Source organism: Quercus suber, unplaced genomic scaffold, assembly GCF_002906115.3.
Source record: "Quercus suber isolate HL8 unplaced genomic scaffold, Cork oak 2.0 scaffold_295, whole genome shotgun sequence".
Classification (NCBI taxonomy): domain Eukaryota; kingdom Viridiplantae; phylum Streptophyta; class Magnoliopsida; order Fagales; family Fagaceae; genus Quercus; species Quercus suber.
The window spans coordinates 189,771-205,464 of NW_027069751.1; the positions used below are offsets into that span (position 1 = coordinate 189,771).

The 15,694-nt window shown below is 32.8% G+C and overlaps 1 protein-coding gene and 1 long non-coding RNA gene across 3 annotated transcripts; both read right to left on the bottom strand.

Annotated features, from left to right (window-relative positions):
• Positions 1 to 1,178: 1,178 nt before the first annotated feature.
• Positions 1,179 to 5,137, bottom strand: LOC136071225 (uncharacterized). The gene is made up of 3 exons (XR_010632519.1): positions 4,765 to 5,137; positions 3,572 to 3,641; positions 1,179 to 1,410 (listed from the first exon to the last, which is right to left on the bottom strand). It is a non-coding gene; the product is annotated as an uncharacterized LOC136071225 (long non-coding RNA).
• A 3,427-nt stretch (positions 5,138 to 8,564) lies between these two features.
• On the bottom strand, positions 8,565 to 13,876 carry LOC112021380 (disease resistance protein Roq1-like). Of its 2 annotated transcripts, none has more exons than XM_065782269.1 (6): positions 12,777 to 13,876; positions 12,201 to 12,684; positions 11,548 to 11,917; positions 9,755 to 9,870; positions 9,244 to 9,615; positions 8,565 to 8,971 (listed from the first exon to the last, which is right to left on the bottom strand). In XM_065782269.1, the coding sequence occupies exons 1-3, from the start codon at positions 13,839 to 13,841 to the stop codon at positions 11,814 to 11,816; spliced, it is 1,653 nt and encodes a 550-aa protein (XP_065638341.1). In that variant the 5' UTR covers positions 13,842 to 13,876; the 3' UTR covers positions 8,565 to 8,971; positions 9,244 to 9,615; positions 9,755 to 9,870; positions 11,548 to 11,813. The 2 variants fall into 2 exon arrangements, with proteins under 2 accessions (XP_065638341.1, XP_065638340.1); XM_065782268.1 differs by having other exon boundaries at positions 11,444 to 11,917.
• Positions 13,877 to 15,694: the final 1,818 nt, after the last annotated feature.

Consider the following 15,694-nt stretch of genomic DNA (forward strand, 5'->3'; position numbering starts at 1 on the left):
CTGGTGAGAAAAAGATCGCTACCAAGATGGTGGTCGTAATAAGCAACAAAAGGCGGAGGAGACAGAACTCACATGAGAGAGAGAGAGAGAGAAATTAATGCTCTAAGCAATGTATTCAAAAGACAAATCAAAATAATGGAAATAAAACTATAAAATTAGATGATAATGTAATCATTCGAGATTAAATACAACATTAAAATACAGGACCACAAGTTGAAATTTTTTAGCATATAATAGGATTATATGAAAATTTTAAACAAAAAGAAAAGAAAATTTATATATAATTTTTTTTATTTTTAGTGAACACTAAAATTTTCATTAGTTGACAAAGAGAGCAATATAGCATCATTTAATTTAGTAAAAAAATTGGTGCCCTTGGTAGGTTTTGTAAACAATTAAACTAATGGTTTAATACACCTAAAATTAAATATTTTTACGAAAAAAATACATTGACTAATTTTAATAAATAATCTTTAAAATATTTTAGAAAATAAATTATGTATTATATAACATTATAAAATAATTACATATTCTTGTGCATAGTGTGGGTCCCACTTGTACTAAGTGATGCCTCATTCGAATCTGGAGCCTCATGGTATACAAGATTAGCTACAATTAAAAACTGCTTTGCAAATCCAAATTACCAATTGTTTTGGCTTCAAATCGCTAGACCCATAGAATCCAAAGACCCTCCCACACATCAATGCTAATAGCATCATCTACTACACATCAATGCTATAGCTTTTTCAATATCTCTCCATATCAAGAGGCCTTTCACTTCAACCCACTTTAGCCACTCCTTGTTATAACAGATAACAAGTGATTGGATTGTATAACCGAGAATCTCTGGCAAATTAGTGGGTTGTACATTTTGTTCCAATCCATCATGATTCATGATTAGCTTTTTTTCTTTTTGATAGGTAATCAAAGATTTATTTCATAAAAAGGACATCATGTTCATGATGGTGAACACTTAGACCTAAAACCAAATAGAAGTACCTTAGGAAGAGATACGAATAGAACATAGGCGCATTGATAACTGCTTAATTGATATGGCTCTAGTTTGTAAGGTACTTAAACCGCTACGGTTCACAATCATTTTCGACATCTAGTGAATAGTGTACAAGTAACACCACCTATATATGTGCTTCATTACAAGTAACTAGGAAAGATACCAATGCTCACAAGATCTTTTATTAATCATCATTTACATTGCACCATAATTATATTATTTACATTGTCACATAATGTTGATGAAAAGAAAGGTCAAGAAATTATTATTATTATTATTTATTTATTTAGTTATAATTTATTTTTTCAAAACAAACACAAATTTCTCTCTATATTATGTTATCTGCTACAAGAATCTCCCTCAAATATCCTTTCCTTAGCTTTTGACACCTGAAACATCTATAAAAATCCAATTAATAAGCGTTCAAAACCAGTTTAGTGTACGAGCGTAGCACGTTTCAATTGCCACCAATTCTAATGAAATATAGATTTGACACCAGTTATTCTAACCTGAAACAGTCAAAAGCTTTGGAATATTCATGTTTATGATCAATTTAAATATAAATAGATTGTTGTAAAGAGAAAGAGAGAGGGGGGGGGGGGGGGGGTTGTTGGACAACTACGTAGAAAGGAAGTTTTTTTGGTACTAATAATCCTCTTTCGCCAATTTGTGAAACTGGTTCCACAATCAACTAGAAATGCTTTTACAATAGGCCCTCTCTCTAAATCCAATCCAAAGGACTTTGAGCATACAATAAAGACCAAAACGGCACCTACTGGACTCTCAACCAGATAATATTCTCCGAGATTGACATATTCTCCCTGTATGTTTCCAGCTGATTCCTCTAGCAATACGAAAGAAGAATCGTGACTTCTACAATGGCCTGATTTGCTGATTTATTTTGAAGATGGCCATACCATAACTATCAACTAGACAAGTCCAAGAAAGAGATTACTTCAAGAGAGAACTTGTTTGACACTTTCAACAATGTTTGTTGACCTTTTAATTGCAATAAAGAGATTACTTCAAGAGAGACTGGAAAGGACTCTCACCAAAGTTACTCCACCATTAGGTCTAATTGTAAAGAACCTAATGGTGGAGTAACTTTGGTGAGAGTCCTTTCCAGTCTCTTGTTTTGCAGGTTTTATTTATTTTTATATATTTTTAATTTTTCTTCTTTTAAGAATAAGAAATTTCATTAACAATAAACTTAAGTAGAAACAAAAATTGGTCTCTATTATTATCTTATCTACTAAAATAGTCTCACTGATATATCCCCACTCTAGCTTTGAAAACCTGAAACATCAATAAAAATCCAACTAAGCATTCAAAACTAGTTTAGTCTAAAGGCCTAGCATGTTTCAATTACCACCAATTTTAATAAAATATAGATTTGACACCAATTACTCTAGTCTGAAATGGTTAGGAGGCTTCAAAAATTCATGCTATATGATAAAGTTGACATAAATTGCAGTATAGAGAAGAAGACAAATTAGAAAATGGGAGGGAGGGTGGGGGAAAAATTTTGTAGAAAGGAAGAATTTTTGTACTAGTAACCTGCTTTCGCCAATTTGTGAAACTTGTTCCATGGGCAAACAAAAATGCTTGTACATTTTAGCAATATAAAGAAATAAGCTTGTAAAATAGACCCTGTCTCTAAATCCAATCGAAAGGACTTTCAAAGATTTAACAAAGGCCACAACAGCACATACTGGTGTCCTAACCAGATAATATGCTTCAAGATAGACATAGGCTCCTCTATGTTGCTAGCCAATACCTCCGGTGATTTAAAGGAAAAATCACAACTTCTACATTAGCTTGATATGCTGGTTTATTTTGAAGAAAAATATTAACAATATAATGGTTAGGCCGTAAGGCCCTTAACTATCAAGTAGGTAAGTGATGCGGGAGACACAAGAAGATTATTATTTAGTATTATTTATGTTTGCAAGCCCATTGTATTTTTATGTTTTAGGTCCTATTAGTTTATTGGGCTTTTAGTATTTTAATTTAGAAGTAAGGTTATTTTTGTAATAAGGCAATTAGGGTTTCCTAGCCAATTAGAACTAGGGTTTAGCAATCCTTTATAAGCAACTTATTGTACTCCTTGAGGAGATAGTTGATATTTTGATGAATGAAAAAAATGGCCATTTGGTCTTTCTTTGGTCTGGTGCTGACTCCAGGTCTACCCTAAGTGCTGACTCCTAGTGGTTTCCCCGCTTGGTGCTGACTCCAATCAAGGCCTAGGTGCTGACTCCTAGGTCATATCCCTTTATTTTTCTATTGTTTAGTTTTCGTTCTGGTTGTCCTGCGTCAGTAAGTCCTAGGAAGAAGATTACATCAAGGGTGAAATTGTTTGACGCTTTCAAAAGTATTTGTAGACTTTTTAATTGTAAGTACATATTCTAGAACAAAGACTGAGTTAATGCTTATCTGATCATATTGTGTGATTGAGAAAAAAAAAGGTAATATCTTTTAAAACTTCGCCAAAATTCACAACTCATGCTCTCATATAGATTAACTCAAATACACTACATGAGATAAATGTGAGAAAGGTACCTAAAAGTATAGCTTGTAGGCAATCCGATAGCAGTAGGCTCAATTTAACTTTACTTCATCCTATGAAAACCTAATAATTGAAACCATATATATATATATATATATCATATCTTATATTAACTAGAACCTGTCAAAAGAGGGGAAAAAAGGAAAGTAAAAGAAAAGATCCTGACTATATTCTCAATATGAAAGAAGGATATGTCACACGAATTCATTTCCAAATCATCACAATATATAAATTCATTACAACATATCAGGATTTTTATCCAAAAAAAAGAAATAGAAAAAACATAGTTAGATTGATAGAAATGCTTGTGCACATTCAATATCAGTAGCCTCAATTCAAATTCATCCTATGAAAATCCTCCTCCCTATTTTACAGTCAATCAAGGTATGAAAAGAACATTGAAATCATCATCTGCAGACATGTCAATTATAATATGTATATATGTAAAAACCTTGAGTCAGTATGGTACGATAATTATTGACCCATTCCTAATGAGTGTAATTAAAGTTGCTTCTTGACTGTTTTTGAAGGCATGGCTCCAATGATTCTAAAGTATAATCACATTAGACGTGCCAAAAGAAGTACGCAGTCTATAGTTTCCACAGGTCAAAAATTTATTTGGCAAAATTCTCTAGAATTTGCAGCACAAGGTGAAAATGAAAATTAGCATAATGCTTGGACAATTACAAATAGGATTCCGAAATAGGACTGAACAATCTACCTTAGCAAAATCCATACAGCAGTATAAGAGTAAAGCTTGAGAATATATTTCCTAAAAAAAAAACTACTTGTAAGATACAATATCTATTAATTTGGACAGAATCGTAACAGTCTCATTTTAGGGATTTCAATTTAATAATTGAAATTTTATGGATTAAATTGTAGAATGGTCAAATTGCAAAATTCAAATACTAATTTACCTAAAAATATATATAATGAAGATAAATGTTATGTTCTTTTTGTTAAATGCACCACCAACACCTTTAATAACAAAAGGGCAGGGGTCACAAACTATTTGTAACAGTATAAGCACTGATTGCAACAGAAATTGAACTAGTGTTTCAATCCATGCATATTATGCATAGCAATTTATATACTTCCATCGTATATGAAAGAAAGACTTGTCATTTAAATATCAACAGAAATAAATTAGTAATGAAAATTGGCTATCTTTGTAAATACTAACCAGAGAGATTGGCCACTTCTCTCAAAGCAGCTCTCCACATTTTTTTGGGTTCATCAAAAGCTTTTTCTAAAACTGAGAAACACCTTGTATTTCCAGTGAGACTGAGGTGTTGAAGAAGAGAAGAAGAAGAAGATGATGGTGATGACGTAGAGCCTCCTTGAGTTCTCATGGAAGTCAATAGAGATAAAATTTGAAGCACAATATGTATAGAACTGAAGAAAAAAGTGATTTGGGAAATGAAAAATAGGAGCAGTGATTGTGATTGCGAGAGAGCAAAAGGCAGAGGAAATCAACGCTGGCTGAAACCGGCAACCGGTCAATAAAGTTAAGAATAAGCTGACTTCCGCTAACTGCCGCTGTGTGGGAGAATTTGTAGAAGGGCCCGGTTAACGTGCCTTTAAGCTACCTATTATTCTATTAATAATTAATTTTAAATTACATAAAGGGTACAATTTAATTACAAAATTAGTTGTAACTTAAAATAAAATTTTATATTTAAAAAAATTAATATTACTATGTATTTTGAAACTCTAATTATTGAATTGTATATTCTTTATGATTTTATTAATATACATGTCAAATTTTGTGTCATTCGGATATTATTTACTATATAATTTATAAACTTATATTTTATATATAATTTTTAAGTACAAAAACTTGTAATTTAAACAATTTATTGATGACATAGCTATTAATTTTTAATTTTCTAAAAATTTGCAAGCATAGAAGATATGAGAAAAAAAATGTAATCCAATGCTAGATTTGTCAAAATTCATCTCCAATAAAAATATATTGGGTAAGGTTGTAATTTTAAGTTACAACCAATTTTGTAGTTAAACTTTGTTCTTAAGTAAAATGGTTTTATTAATAGATGCCCATAGGAAATTTTTTAATGAACTATTTTAAAAAGTTTTAATACCACTTTTATAAAAAATATTAAAAAAAAAAATTGTAAGAAAGTTAGTTATTTTATTCTTTTTCCATAATAAAATGGCTTTCTAAGATAATTTATTAATAGATGCCCTGAGGGCATCCATCAGTAAAATCCTTTCTCTCAAAAAAAAATTTCCTCACCTTTTTCTCAAAAAAAAAAAAAAAAGCATCTCAATTTTTTTAGAAGAGTTTCATCTCTCCTTGTTTACCCCCCCCCCCCCCCTTAGAAGAAAACCATAGGAGGTATATAATAAGACTACATTACAAATTGAACTTGATAATTATGCTAATTTCAAATTAAGCCCTAAACTTTTAAAATTGTGTCAATATAAACCCTAAATATTTTTTAGTTGGATTGTGGATTTTAATTTCTTTTTTATTTTCCTCACAAAATGAAGCTTAGCATCCACAGCATATGTTGCAACAAAAAATGTCATTTTCCCACACCAAAGACCTACTTTATTATTTTACCACATCATTTTACAACATCCCATTTATCAGATGTTTTATCATTCAATTCTATATGTTAAAATAATATTTACTACACATTAAAATAATATAAATAACACAATAAAATAATATATCTAACACAATAAATAACAACCACAACACTTCTGCCGCCGCCGCCACCACCACCATCGTGGCAGCCACAATCCATTACAAAACTAAAAACTAAAAACAAAACCACCACCACAACCACCATCATCAACAACCCACCATAAAACCCATTAAAAATAGAGCAACACCCACTAGCACAACAACTCAAACCCAGAAAACACAACCAAAACTCACTAGCATTGGCAACCCAAACCCACGAAACTACTAGCACCACCAACCCAAAGCCACGAATCCACTTGCACCGACAACCAAAACCCACTAGCACTGGCAACCCACGATCAAGATCTCACCTCACCTCAACGTTGATGCCCACGATCGTGACGAACACTTCGATCTCACCTCAACGTCGATTCCGATCGGCAATGACGATGGTGATGACGATGACGATGCAAAATGCAACCAATGAGAGATTGATGATGATGGATCAGTGATGACGGATCAAGATCAACAATTTATAAGAGAGAGAACAGAGGTGAGAGAGAAGAGAAAAGAATAAACTGAAGAGAGAGGAGAGAGAAAAGAGAATAAACAAATATTAATCAATTATACCATTCCCGTCCGTACAATGGCAAATATGCAACGACGCTGTTCATATGTGGCAAAAATTATGACATTTGGAACATCTGATAAAATGGGGTTTTTGGTATTTGGTGTGTCAAATGTGCCAAATGCCGGCATTTGGCACATTAGCACATATAGTGTGGACGCTCTAACAACACCCAGAGGAATCATACATTCAAGTATACAACAAGGCTTAAATCGTATCTCCATGAAAGCTGCTAGGGAACAAAGGTCCTTCAAAATCATGCTCTGAAGTCGATTTACAACAACTATGACCAACTGGGATTTTCTTGGAATAGCTTGAACTACCTGTAGAGCATTTCTCTCTCTACAATAACATTATTGAAATTTTCATTTTTAACAAGGTCAAGGAGGATAGCTTGTCTAAATGCTAAAGCATCTATCTCTGTTTGATTGACTTTAGGAATCAATGATACCCAAACTTTTAAAACTCTTTCATCTGAGCGTCTTAGCACCACACTAGTGGTACTTTCCACAAAAAATTCTGGAGTTGGTTTCCAGGTTTCCTTATTTGCTTTCTCTGTAGGTATTTCTTGCTATATGATCTGATAGCATTCAATAGAGAACTCAACTTGGTCCTTAGCACACTGCTACATTGTGTTATTTCATCTATTTAGAATGAAGCATTATTACATATCAAAAGAGGACTCAACTTGTTTTATTGCTTCTGTGCAAGGACACTGCTCTTTTCTAAGCATAGATGAATTTCTAACTTATAGATATTGAAACAATCTAGAATTTGATTTGAAACTAACGAAATTATAGGGTTTGATTTGAAACTCCCCTAAAGTATTTGGTTTAAAAAATAATACTTACCCAATACTTTATTTACCCAACATTAAAAATCAAACATCGGCCCACCAAATGGACAAGAAAAGCAAGAAAGATTTGAAACTATTCAATAATTCCCAAGATAAATTATTCTGGACTAAAATGTTTCCAATGTTTTTTTACTGTCAATCATATTCATTGTAGATTTGCCTAGAATCAACTGAAATTTAAGCAAAAGAAAGGGAAAGTAATTTACAAATAATTTGCAAAGGAAAGCCTGACAAATTGTTTTTTTTTTTTTTTTTTGTGTGTAGGCGGGTATCAAAGCCTAGATAACTTTTATTTGATAATAAGAAACTTAACCAGTTGAACTAATTAGAACCTACCAACAAATTGTACCATCATCTTACTAAAGAACCTCCTGTCCTAATTCCCCGAAAGCCCAAAATCTTCACAAAAAGAACTTTGGAAAGACAAAAAAATAAAATAAAAATAAAAATTATTTCCGCCTTCAAACTGTGCCAGATGGTAGAATAATGATATTGTTATTATTATTTTTTTTATATTCCTTCATAAAGCACAAATTTGCATTTCTATACAATTGGATGAATATAAGGATTAGCTATTTTTTCTTTTTTCTTTTTGAAAGCTGGATTAGCCAAATTATATAGTCTCTGGAATCACAAATAATATATTGTGTCCATTAAACTTGATCCACTCTTGAGTCCAGAGTAAAAATTACCATCAAATATACTCTCTTGCTTTTGATGTTTGAAACATCATCATAAATCCAACTAAGATTTCAAAATTGGTTTAGTCTGATTAGCCTAAAATGTTCCCTAACCACCAAATTTAAAACAGATGGATCAGACACGAGTTATTCCAAAAAAAAAAAATAATTATAAGATTCCAAATTTTCATATTATATGATCAAGTTGAACATGAATTGTAGTTTTTGCTGTGAGAAAAACCAATTATAAAGAAAGGGAGATTTTTTTTCTTGGCAATAATAAATTGTTTTTGCCAATTTGTGAAACTTGTTTTAAGAGCAAGTAGAAAAAGAAATGCTTGTACAGAACACAATGTCAATAGTCCAATCTACAAGCCTTTCGCTCTGCAGTGTACACAAAGGACGACTAATGGAACCCCAACCAGATCACATGCCCCAAAATTGACATAGGCTCCTATATGCTACCTGCCACTTCCTCTAGCAACCCCAGATGCAAAGCAGAAAATAGATTTGTAGGGTTAAAGGCATTGCATCAAGGAAGATTACAACTTCACATTTTCTTGATATGCTGGTCTGTTTTGAAGAAAGATAGTAAATGATTAGGCCACAACTATTATAACCCAAAAATAGAAAATTATTCAAGAGCAAACTTGTTTGATACCTTTATTTATTTATTTTTATATTTTTTTTACTATTAATTAACTTCTAAATTCTAAAGAAAATATTCTAAACTGAATAATGAATGAATGCTCAGTTGATGGTATACCTTGAATAAATAAGTTACAAATTCAAAAGTTTTGCTCCAAGTAAATGGCCATTACATGAGAGAAATGTGAGAAAGTTACCCTGAAAGTACTGCTAGTAAGCCATCCATAATTATTGAGAGACAAATCATGATCCAAAACTTCCTTCTCTGCTGAAGGCATAGCCCAAAACATAGAGGCAAAAGAGGAGAATCATGCCTATGATAACCATCTCTGCAACTACAAGAACCATTACAATCTTGAAAGTCATTTTAGCTGCTTGTGGATTCCCACCTCCCAACTCATTTGAAGCCCAATTGCTACGAAGTGTTTGATGCATTCTTTTTCAAAACAATTGTATACCATGCTTAAATAAGTTCAGGCGTAAGGAAACACGTTTAGAGCAAACTTTGCTGTGGCTCCAAATGCATGTGGTATGTAGTAGGCTAATAGCACAAATAAGTAATTTCCAAGCTGCATACAGTGAGAAATTAGAAGCCTAGTATAGTAATTGGCAAGCAACAAAATGTTAAGAGACTTAATACATGTAGCCAAAAAATGAAGACTACCATTTTCTTGACAGAAAGAACAAAAAAAAAAAAAAAAAAATTACCAAACCATTCCTGCAGAAGGAACACCAAAGTGAAAGAACTCCCATATGCAGTAGGAATAGCTCTGCCCCACTAGCATGTCTGTATAAAGCCCTTCATGCACCAGCCATCCCACACACTAGAAGCCATGAAAATTCACTTATCATGATGACTGAATTATATCTCTTAGCCTGACATTTCAGATTCTCAAACCAGAAGACATCTATGGTAAAATTATAATTATGATGTGATGATGGTAATAACGGCAACAATGGATTAAACAAACATCAATGTCAAAGAACTATGCTTTTGGATTGCCAATTTGTATTAGTAAATTAACAGATATTATGTTGTTGATTTTAGCAAGTTAATAAAGTTAACTTAGGCTTGTGAACTAGAATGAGCTCAAACCAAAATAAAATATAGACTAAGTAGGCTAGCTGAGGTTCAGTCAAGGACAAAGGTAGTCTAGTTTCAACATGACCAAAGTTGGGATAGCCCAATACTGGATTGAGCTGAGAAATTTTTCAGCTTTACTATGGATACATATATTTCATTAGCAATTGGTAAATCTAAAGGTGTGCCTTCTAATCTACGCTAATAAAAGCAGGGCATTGGCACAAATGCAGAAGCAATTGGAATATAAAGAAAGCCGAAGACACCAATTTGACAGCACATATGGTTGGTCTAAACAATCAATTCCAATAAGGGTATGCCACAATCAAGAAGTGGTTGGTCTAACTGTGAGAACGTAAAGGTGGAGTAACTCTGGTCAGAGTCCCTTCCACTCTCGTTTTACAGGTCTTTTTTTTTTTTTTTTTTTTATATGGATAAAGAAATTTCATTAACAATAAACTTAAGAAAGTAGAAACAGAAAAACTAGAAACAAGAAAATAAAAACAAAATTCAACTGGGGAAAGTCATCTGATTCTCTCAAGCTATTACAGGACTTGCATTCTATTATTGGCTAGTAATGAGGAATAGATTAGGCACACCGGACAGAATGCTGCGTTGGGCTTACACAGGTGATCTAATTTATGTATTCTACAAGAAAAGTAAGGAATGTAGAGCACACTTGTATTTGAGTGCCCATTAAGTAAATTGAACCTAAATTGCACAATAAGAGGGAAATGATGGGTTAAGGAAGCAAATTTAAAGAAAGGAACGGTTAAGGAAGCAAATTTAAAGAAAGGAACAACTTCAAAGATTGCGCATTAATCTGTTTTTGCCTATTAATTAAATTTATTCCAAGAGCAAACAGAAATGCTTGTTCAATAGACCCTATCAAGAATCTGATCCATAGTCCTTTCCCTCTCAACTGTACAACGAATGCCGAAAAGGTACATACTAGACTGCAAACTAGGCTCCTAAATGTTGCCAAACACGCCCTCTAATAACCCTTGATGAATAGTAGAAAATAACACAATTTAAAGGCAAGCATAACTACTAACAGGACATTTCCCCTTGAATATATAGGGCTCCATTATAATCTAAAAAGCATATTACTTTACAAGTGAACTTGTTTGAAACTTGCAACTTTTGAACTGCAAGGAAAATATTCAAGATAGAATACTAAAATTAATGCTTATTTCATACCATAGCTAGATTGATAAAAACTTATACCCTTAAAGTTCTGCTTCAAAATTCACAAATCACTGTCTCATAGACAATAACTCAAATCCACATAGAAGAGAGAAATGTGACAAAGTTACCTGAAGTAATGCTTGTATGCAATCCAATAGCACTAAACTCACTTGAAATTCATCCAAGAAGAAATATAATTAGTAAAACCTTATAACTCATTATCTGTCTATACCTAGATCCCATGTAAAAGTAGATCTTCAACTCCATTTTCATTTTGAAACAAGATGCACAGATATGCCACTTGAACAAGTTTCCAAATCATTGTAAATAAACCAAATACAGATTGATTAAAACATGGTCAGGCTGTTTGAAATGCATGTTCACATCTAATTGCCTAAGCCTTGATTGAAATCCATCCAATGAAAAAAAGATAGTCAAGTATTAACAGCCCTTATGTGTCATCTTTTGCAGTCATGTCAATCATTACCATCACCAACTCTATATATCATCATCATCAAAATCATCATCACCAAATTTGTGTACATCATGACGGAATTTATGTACCCCATCATCATCGACTATATGTACATCATCATCACCACCTGCATATATGTGAAAACCTGAGTTAGTATGATGATTATTATAATAATTTACTCATTACTAATGAGTGTAATTTGAGTTTGCTTCCTACCTATTTTGGAAAGCATGAAACCAATGATTATGAAGAATATATATATGCTTGCACATGGTGAGCCAAAAGAAGAAAAAGAAAAATGACTTGACTTACTTGCCAGTGACAAAACCAGATGTATATATAGTTAGAAAGAAAATAAGATAGAATAAGATTGGCCATTAATGGGAAGGATGGTTGAGATGGACTTTTACCAGTTAATTTATAGATGGATACTTCCCCAAAGCTCTCAATAAAACATGGTGCATTTGTTTCGTTGAGCTCATCCACACGGACCACACCTTGCTTGTATATAAAACTGACCCCACATTCCCCCCATATATGTACGGTTGAGTAACTTGAGTTGAACATAACCGTAATCTGACTGCATTCATCATTCCCAACAGTAGCAAACCAACGCTCACGAGACAAATACAATAGGCAAATATCGTTTATATAGGTAGTAGAATGTACAGAGGCATCGCGCTCCCAAACACCAAGGGTTATCACACGAGCTCTAATACCATTTTTCACTTTCACTTCTACAGCACGTGGAAGTGATGCCCAGAGAGCAAATCCTATCCATTTACTATTATACCAATTTGCAGGCAGCTTTATGTTTATTGAAAACCCCGCTTTTACAGCTGACCATGACCGAATAATATATCCACCCAAAACGGCTTTATGATAAAAGAGCCCCTGTACCCAAACCAAAACATGACTATTGTTAACTATTATTATTTAACTATTCAAGAGAGAGAGAGAGAGAGAGAAGAGAGAGAAGAGATTACCCGTAGGAAATGGAACAGTTTTGTAAATCCCACTAGACTGCCGCTCTCATCAAATGGAAGCCATTGGGAGAGAGATTGTGACCAGATACTTAGTTTGACCCCTTCTGGTGAAAAGTTTAGGAAAGAAAAACCTTCAGGCTTTATACATCTTACATTTGATGGAAGCCTTGGCAACAATTTTAGTTTTGAGCATTGGGAAAGATCGAGTGTTTCAAGAGACCACAAATTATCCATGTTGCTTGGAAGACATTCAAGACGTGTGCAGTGACTTAGATCTAAGAAAGCAAGAGCAGTCAAACACTCGATTGATGAGGGTTCTACTTTCTCAATAGCAGTCCAGCTCAAATTGAGTTCCGATAGGCTTTTCATAGTTCCAGTAAATTTCGGAATAGAACTGATTTTGTAGCAACGAGAAAGATCTAGACCCATAAGGGACTGCATCATTTCAGCAGACATGCTGGGAAGATTGGTAAGAGAAGTGCACCAGGACAGCCTTAAGTACCTAAGCTTTTTGAGTTGTCCAATAGATGGGTGGATCTCAACCAATCGACAGCAATTAGAAAGTCCTAGTTCCTCAAGTATCGGAACACTTGAAAAGTCAGGTGTCCTAATGAGGTTTGGGGAACAACTAAGATCCATGTACTTTAAGTACTTTAAATTATCCATGTTGCTTAGAAGACATTCGAGAATTGTGCAGTGACTTAGATCTAAGAAAGTAAGGGCAGGCAAACACTCGATTGATGAGGGCTCTGCTTTCTTCATAGCAGTCCAGGCCAAATTGAGTGTCGATAGGCTTTTCATAATTCCCGTAAATTTCGGAAACAAACTGAGTTTAAAGCAACGAGAAAGATCAAGAAACGTAAGGGACTGCACAGCAGATATGCAGGGAAGATCAGTAAGATTATAGCAGCGTTGCAGATCTAAATACCTAAGCTTGCTGAGTTGTCCAGTAGATGGGTGGATCTCAACCAATCGACCACAATAAGAAAGTCTTAGCTCCTCAAGATTCGGAACACCTGAAAAGTCAGGTGTCCTAACGAGGTTTTGGGAACAACTAAGATCCATGTACTTTTAAGTTGGCCGAACGCTGTTAACAAAAAAAATAAAAAAGATTTTTCATAAAACGTAGAAATTATTTTAATAAAACAGCTTTATAAATGAAAGGAGGAAGCTCAAATACATCAGGAGTGTATTTGTATTAGGACTGATATCGGGTCGGGTCGGGTCGGTTTTACTGCCACCCGCAACCCGACCCGATAACATTCGGGTTTATCAGGGAGAAACCCGATCCAACCCGAAAATTACGGGTCTCGGGTCGGGTCGGGTGTTCGGGTACTGGGTCGGGTCTTCTTTTTTTTTTTTTCCCAAATTGTGTGAATGTGAAACTGTGAAAGGCCTGAAGAAACATTGAAATAGCCACCACTTTAATGAGTTATTAATGGGGAAAAAATTACTTACCCTATTACTCAAACTTGCCATTTAAAAGTTGTCATAGTTTTATTTTTATTTTTAAACTTCCATGTTTGAAGGATCTCCACTTTTTATGATAATAAATTTTAATTCCCCATTAATAGCTCTTATTTTTCTTTCGTTACATTGATAAGACTCTCAAAATAAATTTAAAACATGTACCTTTTTAACAGAGAGAAATTCAACTTGCAAATTTAGTAGTTGTTTAGGCAATATTTTATTGAAATTATTTTACTAATTTAGTGATTTACATTAATGTGAAAAGTTAAATTCAATAATTTATTTATATTTGTATAGGCTTAATGGTCGTGATTTCTTGATTAGGCAACAAACTTTTACAATTTTTTTCCTTGTGTATATCTTGACCCGCTCCTCATTGAATGAGAAAATAAAATTTACCATTTTTGTTTACATCAGCACTAGGCTTAGTTTGGAAATATACTTTCCAATAAGAAACAAGATCCTTGATATAATTAGGACTAAAATAAAATATTTTTTAAACAACAATTTGACTTTCACTATGGAAAATATTATTGTTAGAGTTATTCCTTTTTGGCAAATTCCAATTATTTTATTATCATTTTAACCCTTCATTTGGATGGAAAGTATTGTCATTAGAATATTATGATACAATAAACTAAATTATGCTAAAAATTATATTTGGAAATGTTGCAAGAAAAGACCATTACTATTTAAATAAAAGCAATATATAAAAACAACATTTGAAAGTTTCGGGAAAATGTCAAATAGGTTAGTTTGTATTTAAATATAACTTTTACAATTTCTTGATTAGGCAAAATTGAAAGGCGTTTGTCCCACCAAGTGTGCTATTCCTATATGGATGGTGCCAATTAGACAGTGAGTTTTAAAACCCATATCAACATGTGTTCTCTCACCAACATAATTGGAGATTTAAATAAATTTAATTTATTTAGGTCATTATTACCAAAATAAATTATGAAATTTTTTTTGAAAGCAAATATAAGGTTGTTCTAGCAACATTAATTCATGTATTTATTATAATTGATAGCAACAAATTTTTTTTTTTTTTTTTTTTTTTTTTTTTTCAAATTGTGTGAATGTGAAACTATGAAAGGCCTGAAGAAACATTGAAATAGCCACCACTTTAATGAGTTATTAATGGGGAAAAAATTACTTACCCTATTACTCAAACTTGCCATTTAAAAGTTGTCATAGTTTTTTTTTTTTTTTTAAACTTCCATGTTTGAAGGATCTCCACTTTTTATGATAATAAATTTTAATTCCCCATTAATAGCTCTTATTTTTCTTTCGTTACATTGGTAGGACTCTCAAAATAAATTTAAAACATGTACCTTTTTAACAGAGAGAAATTCAACTTGCAAATTTAGTAGTTGTTTAGGCAATATTTTATTGAAATTATTTTACTAATTTAGTGATTTACATTAATGTGAAAAATTAAATTCAAT